The following is a 9,277-nucleotide window of genomic DNA, read 5'->3' as shown; positions in this document are numbered from 1 at the left end:
CGACAAACCCACAACTCGCAGGTCGTTTTAGGAACTAACTCCTCTGATGTCATTAATGTAACATCCAAAAATATAACTGTAAACTATACTTAAGAGTTCTTACATTTACAATAAGATATAACAGTTACAGGAGATAAAGTTTAACTTACAGTTATCCTAAAATAACCATAAATTAAAAACTTTAAAGAAACTTACACTAATACAAATTTTAAAAACAGACCGATCGATCATACAAGAGGTGTATCCACCGAACGGTCCTACAAACAATGTATTACACTGAACGGTCCTATACTAACTGCAAAAACAGGTACAAGACCGAATAGTCTTACTCTTAACGGAAACCATCCTCTCCAGCCAGTATATGCTCCAAAGCATCCTCAATATCTTTCGCTCACACCCACAGGGTGATCATTGCAATGACAAAGACAACCAAACGAACAACATGACAAGACAAGAAATAAGGGTAAGCTAATGTAATTTAATAAAAATCCATAGGTCAATCATGCAACAATCAATCATACATTTGCAATAATAACCGAACATATAATACATGCAATGACCGACCACTTTACTCTGACTGTCCGGACTATATGAATTCCCTGTAGCCACGACGTTTGTGCACCTGGGTGATGTAGTAGCTGTGATGCCCTCAACAGTTGACACCCAAGGTTAGTCCGTTCCGCCCAAGTTCACCTTATGGACTAGGACCTCCTGCCATTCTCACACATGACTTACTCCTCTCTACTTGAGAATGAGTAATCACAGAATATCAGGATAAACGCCAGCTAAGCATAACCACATTCATACTCTACCATTCCAATATCCAACCATGAGATATTCCTCCCTGGAATACTCTTTCATAACCATATTATAAGTATCTCATCATACCTTCACATTCAATTAGAATTATCATACCATACTTCAATACCAGCATACTTCCTCATCCATCACATTTAAGTATAATCAAACTGAACAGTAAAACAACCACCATTCTTGAACACGACCAAACGAAAAAGATCAACATAACCTATCAACAAGACCGAACGGGAGAAACTTTCCCTACATACTAACATGACCGAACGATCATTTAAGAGTAAGAATCGAGTATGAGCCAAACACAGTTTTAGGGCCGAATATTGGAACAACTGAAAATAGAGTTAAATCGAACGTTTTTATCTTATGCCGAACACTATCGACTTAGATCGAACACTCTATGACTGGTGGAGACCGAACGGTTTCTCACTTCCCAAAGGACAGGACCAAACGGTTCATAACAGATAAGACTTAAAGGAGTGGTCGTACACTATTTAGGACCGACCACTAAGAGAGACCAAACAGTCGTTAACAGGCAAGGCCAATCAGAGGCCGAACGTAGTTAAGACCTAACACCAATACCAAATCAAGTACTAGTGCAAGACTGAGCACTACCAAGACCGAGTGGTAGTACAAGACCGAGCACTACCGAGACCGAGTGCCAGTACAAGGCCGAACACTACCGAGACCTAGTGCGAGTACAAGACCGAACACTACTGAGACTGAGCGCTAGTACAAAACAAGCACTACCGACATCAAGCGCTACTAAGGGCGCTCGGTCATGAACTGGGAGGACTCCAAAGAGACCGAACCCAGTTAATGACCGAGCGTAGAACAAGGCCGAACGACCAAATCAGCGCATGGCCGAGCGGTCAACAACGAACCCTCAGTTTTCTACATAATTTTGCAGAAACTTCTACAAAATTATGAACACATCAAATTTTAACAAAACTAAATATTTTTCCAAACTTCTAATCTTCCAAACACGAATCATATACACATTTACACCTATCCAAGAGTACCTAAATCTTTCTAACATCATTCCAAAATGTCCCGTACCAGATTTCACTTCAAATTCTGCATAATCCACAACTTAAAGACCCAAAATATGTTTCTTACTTTTGACACATTATAGGAGGACTTAAAGGTTCTAACAGGTCTAAATACACTTACTCAGACTCTTCCCACTGACCAATTTCACTCTCGGCTCAAAACTCTCATTTTCACTTACTCACTTTCTCAAAACCAGAACAGACCGAACACTTATGCAGAGACTTCAACCAATTCACAAGTTCCATTATTCATCAATTCAACACAATTTAATTCACATACATGCAATTATCCAAGCGGTAATTTCATACATTGAAAATCATAATTAAATTAACTAGCTTCCCTTACCTTTAACAGAACTGAACAACTTCTACACATCCAGCAAATTTGTTTGAACCGCAATAGAATCCTAATAACACCAGTTGTAAACACAATTGATGGGTTAGATAGGAAGCTCTTGACGTTTGAATCGTCTAGGAAGCTTCTGATCACCGATTTGATGAATCTTCAGTGAGAAAATCTAGAGAGAAGGGAGAGGAAAGGTAAAGGATTCTGTTTTAGAGAGATACAGAGTCTGAAAATAATGAGACCATCTTTGTTTAAATTTTCTATTTGTGTGCTCATGCAACACTTGGTCTCTTTATTTGGAGACATATGTCCCCCTCATAACACTAAATTTTTGGGCTCTCACGTTTAGTTAATGACAAGTTTGTAATACTATATATAACAGTAATGATTTTATCATATAGCTATATTATTTCATAATAAAGTGGTATTGTCCATTACTGTGTCGTTGACGAGGAGGGTTAGTGAAATATGAGTGTATGTAAACAGATAGCGGCTAGATAATAAGAGGAGTAGTAGTATGAAAAGTAAGTATAAGAATAGGGATGTTTGCAATCTTATTTTGATGTAGGGACACAAGAGTTATTTGCTTTGAATAAGATTGAGGTTGCTTTTTTTTATGATAGCTGGCAGTACGGTTTCTTAGTCCAATATCAAACAAATCCTTATTATTTTCTTTAGTAGAATTTGTAGCATGCTATATGATATTAAATCAAAGAATATGATTGATTTTTATCACATAGTTACGTATTATAGAAGAAATTGAAAGACCACTTAAGCTATATTATGACAACAAATAAGTTGTATATTGTAATTTAACAACAATAGGAGCTAGAGTAAGCTAAAACACATTGATATCAAGTTAGGTTAGGCTTAGTTTGAACCAAATCTAGTTGGGTTTAATTTTATCTTCATAAACAAAAATAGTGTAAATGATCATTGGCTTTGGAAAAAATAAATAAGATTCAATTTCAATGAACGAATGTATATGTTTAAAGCACGTTCATTAAAAAAAACTTAAGTCTAATCAAACCCATGCTCAATTGAGTTGAGCTTCGTTTATATAAGGCCTAATCCAATCAGGTTAGACTAAGAGTGAACCAAATCTATTTGGATTTAGGTCGAATTAGGTTTGGGAGGGAGCCAAATGGATTAGGTTAGGTCAAACCAAGTCAAGTTGGGCATGCGTTGGAGCCATGTCATGCTGAGTTGGGTTAATCTAACATTAAGTAGATTTGACACGATATGGACTTAGGTCAAGTTGAATCAACCTAGCATCACATTTAATCGAGTTATGTTGGACCCATGTCAAGTTGAGTCCAACTGAGATTAGGTTAGGTCAAGTCCAACTGAGACTAGGTAAGGTCGAGTCCAAATTGAGTCAAATTCTATCAAGTTCAAGTTGAGTCAAGCTTAGGTGAGATTCATATGTATAAGTTAGATTGAGCTAAGTCAAATTAAGTTTAGGTTAAGACCATGATAAGGTAGTGTGTCAATCTCACTTTAGGTAGATTAGGTTGTTCTAATATAAGATTTAATCTAATTGGCAAAATAAATTTAATCTAGATTTAATCTAATTTAAATTGAATTTAAGAACCCTAGATTAGTTCAATAGTTAATGATGGATCTGAAGTTTAGATCCAATCTATTTTGGGGGATTTGAATTGGATATAAGCTCGATTTTGAAAAATCTAAATTGATGATGAATTTTTTCTACACTTTATCAGGAAACTAGAACAATGTTCAACAATCTTGTGTTTGGTTCGTGTACTTTTACAATACAAGGAAGAAACAAATGTGCTATACTTCTGATGAAGAATTTTCATTCAAAAGGATCAATTACAATTTTGTAGATAAGGGGCGCCGTGTATAAATAAATCTCTTCTCTTAAAGAAAGGGAAAAAATCACACTCAACCTCAAGTCAATCCTCAACTCTTTTCACGCAAAAAAAAAAATAAAAAAAAATAATGAAAAGCAACTGGTTAGAAGCAATTGCGCATGTGGAAACAAAAAGGGAGGCAGAATGATGAAACAGAATGAAGAAATTTAGGGTGTGTTAACACTTGGGAAGATCAGCTGGTGGTGGAAGCAACTTCTGATTTGGGAGCTTTCCATCCAAGACAAGCCAGGCCATCTTAAGACCCCAACTTGTGTGCACTTCCAAATGACAATGCATGAACCATACCCCTGCACACATGCAATTTTCTTACATTTCTTACTTTTTTTTTTATATTTTTATAATTTATCAGTGAAAAAATAAATACTTTTTGAACTAAAATGAAATTTAATGACGTAACCAACCTGGATTATCTGCTAAGAATCTGATAGCAACCCATCCACCAGAAGGGACACCAACTGTGTTTCTCTCAACGGGATCAACAAGATTGAAGTTTTTTGGGTCCTTATTTGGGTCAAAGTTCCCAAAACCTTGACCAACAACAAAGAAGTTAAAGCCATGCAAATGGAGAGGGTGACTTTCAGCACCCAGAATGCTGGTGTCCTGCATCACAAGCTCTACACTGGTGTTAAAGGGAAGAACCAACACTTTTGTTCCATTGCTCACCATGGTGTTGTTTGGAGGGGTCCCAGTATAGTTGAATGGAAGCAATGGTTTAGTTGGAAAGTCAGAGGTGTAAACTCCATTGGATTGGCCAAAGAAGTGTGCTTGAAGAAGAGCAGTGGTTGGTTGTATATAAGAAACATTGTTGACTGATGCTGAAAACTTTGTTGCATTGGTGGGTCCTTGACAAGTTTGGTTTTTCTGGCAGGGAGTTGTGCCAAGGCCTACTGTGAAGAACAACTGCTTATCAACTTTCTGTGGTACATTTGCCGGAAACTGAGCGCTAGCTAAGCTACGAAGTTTGTTGGTGAATTTTGTGGCAAAAGAAGTGTCGTTGAGTGCAGGGAGAAGAGGTTTGAGGAGGGGAAGGTTTTTAATTGAAGGAGATGAATGATGAGTATTTAGTGGGGTTTTGTATTCCAAAATGGCAGCCACAGTTGAGTTGTCGAAAGTGCCAAGGCCAGTGGCATATGGTCTTGCAGTCATGAGGAATGTGGCGTTGGGATAGTGAGACTTTGTTTTCAGAAGAACATTAGTGGTTTGTCCAGGTGCAATAAGGAGGGTATTGGTCGTGAAAGGCTTCACATAAACTGCATCTGCTTCAACAACCGTCACTGTGTGATTTGCAATGCTGAAAAATAGCTCATCGTTCAGTGCCGCATTGATGAATCTTAAGAGATAAGTCTTCCCTGGCTTCACCTTCAGCTTGAATGTATCTGTCAACAATGAGATCATACAAAGAATCAAGACATTTAGTTCTGATGATGATTATTATTTAATTGTGTTGTAAAATTTAGATTGATTAGAATGTGATACCTTTGTGAGAGCAGTTATACAATGGCCCTGGAAGTCCATTAATTGTGTAGGCGTCAGAGACATTTGGACCTCCACCAGTTTGCTGGGCTTGGTTTATGACTGCCTCAGGATCTGTATTCCACCATTCTCCTGAAAAAGATATCATGTGAAAGCATGATTATAGCTCATGCGAATTATGAAAAGGGTATTGATTTGTATGGTAATTTGCTCACCAAACAAGATAGGAATTTCCTTGTGGGGTTTAGGAAAAGGATACTGAGCATTGAGTTTGGGAAGAATGACGAGAGGACCATAAAGACTTGCTCTTAGCCATGAAATATGGGCATGCCAAAAGAGTGTTCCCCTTTGGCCACTGATAGTGTAATTGTAAACATAAGTCTGACCACTTTGGATGGGGCATTGAGTCACGTATGCTGGTCCATCAGCCCACCCGGATCGAAGCTGCCGAATGCCATGCCTGGTTTTCAAACAATGCCAATCACGTTCAAATCAATACAGTTGTTGTTTTGTGATCTCAAAACACAGTTATTTTTACCAGTGAATGGTGATGTTGTCGGGCACATGGTTGGTGACTTTGATAAGAAGACGGTCTCCCTCCCTTGCCACAATGCGAGGTCCTGGAAACTGGCCGTTCACTGTCACCATGCTCTTTGTGTGGCACAGTCTTGTCACATTTTGGTGCCTTATCTGTGTCACCACAATAACTCAATTTCTCACTCACACAGACAACAGAAAAACAAAAAACAATTCAATGTGAAGTTCAAAATGGTAATGAGACTGTTGTGAGGAAGTACTTCAAAATGGTAGTGTCTGGTGCTGCCAGCCAGAGAAACCTCAAACATGCAAAATATGATCAACGACAGAAGAAAAACTGAGATTCCAACAAGCGAAACACCCATGTTGTGTAAAAGTTTGAAGTGAGAATTGATGAAAATGTGAGAACATGGAAATGCACATTTATAGCAAATAATGAGTTGAAGGATGTGATTAGGTGGAGCAACATGATCTGATTGAAGGAGAAGCTGAATCAATGTCGCTGTATTTTAACAACAATAGTTGTTAGAACTACTTAAGAGTAGTGTCAAAGCCATTCAAATTACTTTGACCCTCTTCTTCTGCAATTCCAACTCATTAACGAAACAATTTTATAGTTGTTAATCTCATTAATAACTGTGCAAGTTTACATCTGAAAGGAACTCAACTTAAGATTCAGAACATCATTGGTCACATGTAACTCTCTCAACGAATGTTCTTGTTCCCAAAGTAACCATGTTTCTATCCCAGTCCCTTTCAGAGTTCCACTCCAGACATTGATGTTATTGTTTTTTATTACCCGAAAACGGAGAAGACACAAATCTAATTTGCATATATACGCCAAGTTTAAATGTAGCGATTCTCTTCGATTAGACAGATTCGTAGATGAACAACAATGCTTTCTGCCCACGCCTGCATGGAAAAATTTGTTAGGTCTTAGCCTCAATTCAAACAAAACTCGTAGAAAATATATATATATATACACTAAACTCAGAAATAAATTAAAATTGCTTATCTTTTTTTAATAAGAGAACCGAGTGTTTCTTTTTAAAATGAGAAACTGGAATTATCACTAAAAAAAGAAAAAGAAAAGAAAAGGAAAGTGTACTCTGACAATCTTAATCAATGACTAATTTCTTGATAACCAAATTAAAAGCTTACTCTAAGTTCAAATATGTCACATAGAATTTGTTCCCACGTTTCTTTGTCGTTGTTGTATGATTGGACTTTGGTCCAAACTAAACCACCTTTTCATATAACTATCCTTAACAAAATCAAATCATAGAAAATACACAGTTGAAATATATATAAATAAAGTCTCCTAAAGAGTCTAAGGAATTACAATCAATTCCAATAAAAACTAACAATTACTCATGATCATGATGATAACAACAATCCCATACTCTAAGTGAATCCCATACTGTAAGTGAAAGAATAAGAGAATAATTCATTCTAACTTCTTTCTCAAGCTCCACTCTGTATCTTTGCATGTTCTTTTCTTTTAAATTACTAAGTACCATCAATTTTTTATAAGGAATTTACCATTTTCTTTTCAATGCTGAAGAATTCTAATTTTGTTGAGCGTCTGCTTCCATTTCATTCTTTACTGATAACTCTCACCATGTTCTGTAGAACATATATTTGCTCGTAGCTTTCCATTTCACTTAGTGGAATGTTGGAAGATCACTTTTCTTGTTTAATTCTCTGTTAATTTATTTTGTGTTGTCTCTGAACATTCAAAATCCATACTAAAAGGATTTTTAATACATTTTAAAACATCAAAATTAGTACTCGATAAAAGATAATATAAAAACTTATGAAAAAAAAAATCTAAATTCATTGTTTTTCTTGATTTTTCCCTATTCATTAAATATATTTTCATATTTTTATTTAAAATCTAAATAATAATTAAATATATTTTTATCTTTATATGAAAGATATATCTAAAACTGAAATATTTCCTAAAATCTAATTTAAATAAAAAAATATATTAAGTAATATTCTCAATATTTCTCCTTGTTTGATATTTATTTGAATTTAAAATCTCAAATTTGATTTTCCTTCTTTTGATTGATTTTTTCATCTTTTTTTCTTGTAATTTTTGTTCTTCACTTTCTTTTATGAATCACGTCATCATTCAATTTCACACTTTTTTATTGTATTTCTTCTTCTATCATCTTCTCCATTATGGATTCCATGATAGTAACCTTAATGGATATTAGAATATTGTTCTTCATCTATTTTCTCCTCTTGAACATCAAATATTATTGTTTTAACTCAATAGAAGGTAGTTAGTGATGGAAATAATTATGACTCCTAACTCCTGATAACAAGGAGATTGAGAATAATGATTATACTCTTGATGAAAATATATGTGATCCAAGCTAATGAAGAATTATTGATACAAATTTGAGATATTTATTAAAGCATCCTATTAAAATCACTAATATAGATTTATCAAAGGATAAATATTCTAGTTACTTGAAAAATGTTTAAACCTTGAAAACTCTTTGAAACATGATAACTTTTTTGGATCTTGATTAATTGATTATATTTATAGAATTAAATATGATAATGACTATCTCGTGAATATATGTGAGAAGAACCTGAGGAAGAACATTTGCAATTCAAATGATCTATGACAAAGTCAAAGATCAAAACATGTATCATTGAATCTTATAATATTTCATGAAAGAGGAAACTTAAAGAACACGAAGATCATGAGCACAATTGAAGAATAATTTAGAAAGTTAAATAAATTGTAATTTTATTTTAATTTTATAGAATGTTAAATTCACTAGGCATGCCAATTTGTGTTCATTAGGCGAAAGTCTGCATTTATTATTTTTGGTTTTTGTTATTTTTATGTGTTTTGGGCTTTGGCCTTTATTTTAGGGTTTCTAGGTTTTCTTAAACTTATTTGTCTATATATAGAGGTACCAAAAGCTATAAACCACTTTTGAGTCACATTATGCATTTTCATTCTTTAAGAGAGGATTCTCTTGGTTTTTGGATTAGAATTTTGATTCTTATACCAAAGATTAAAATCTTTTGTAATGAATTTTCACTTGACTTATCAATATGTTAGATTATGATGTTCTCATCTTTATCTTATTTTGCATTCTTCTTTAATTTACTTTTGGTTTGCCTCTTTAGTA

At 34.8% G+C, this 9,277-nt stretch overlaps 1 protein-coding gene across 1 annotated transcript; it reads right to left on the bottom strand.

The window, feature by feature from the left end:
- Positions 1-3,898: 3,898 nt before the first annotated feature.
- Positions 3,899-6,497, bottom strand: LOC124827813 (laccase-17-like). The gene is made up of 6 exons (XM_047300961.2): positions 6,380-6,497; positions 6,121-6,272; positions 5,798-6,042; positions 5,586-5,714; positions 4,511-5,485; positions 3,899-4,396 (listed from the first exon to the last, which is right to left on the bottom strand). The coding sequence occupies exons 1-6, from the start codon at positions 6,482-6,484 to the stop codon at positions 4,266-4,268; spliced, it is 1,737 nt and encodes a 578-aa protein (XP_047156917.2). The 5' UTR covers positions 6,485-6,497; the 3' UTR covers positions 3,899-4,265.
- Between the last annotated feature and the right edge of the window lie 2,780 nt (positions 6,498-9,277).

Source organism: Vigna umbellata, chromosome 5 (genome assembly GCF_029865625.1).
Source record: "Vigna umbellata cultivar VRB3 chromosome 5, Vumbellata_1.0, whole genome shotgun sequence".
Taxonomy (NCBI): Eukaryota; Viridiplantae; Streptophyta; class Magnoliopsida; order Fabales; family Fabaceae; genus Vigna; species Vigna umbellata.
Note: the sequence above shows the minus strand (reverse complement) of the source record. Positions and strands in the feature narration are given on the sequence as shown.

What these genes read in the sequence shown, in the direction of transcription:
- LOC124827813 (XM_047300961.2), bottom strand. Translation starts at nt 6,484, where the DNA reads ATGGGTGTTTCGCTTGTTGGAATCTCAGTTTTTCTTCTGTCGTTGATC. An exon ending in GACAACATCACCATTCACTG is followed by an intron (nt 6,043 to 6,120) that starts GTAAAAATAACT and finishes TTTGAAAACCAG; the next exon opens with GCATGGCATTCGGCAGCTTC. An exon ending in ATTCTTAGCAGATAATCCAG is followed by an intron (nt 4,397 to 4,510) that starts GTTGGTTACGTC and finishes GCATGTGTGCAG; the next exon opens with GGGTATGGTTCATGCATTGT.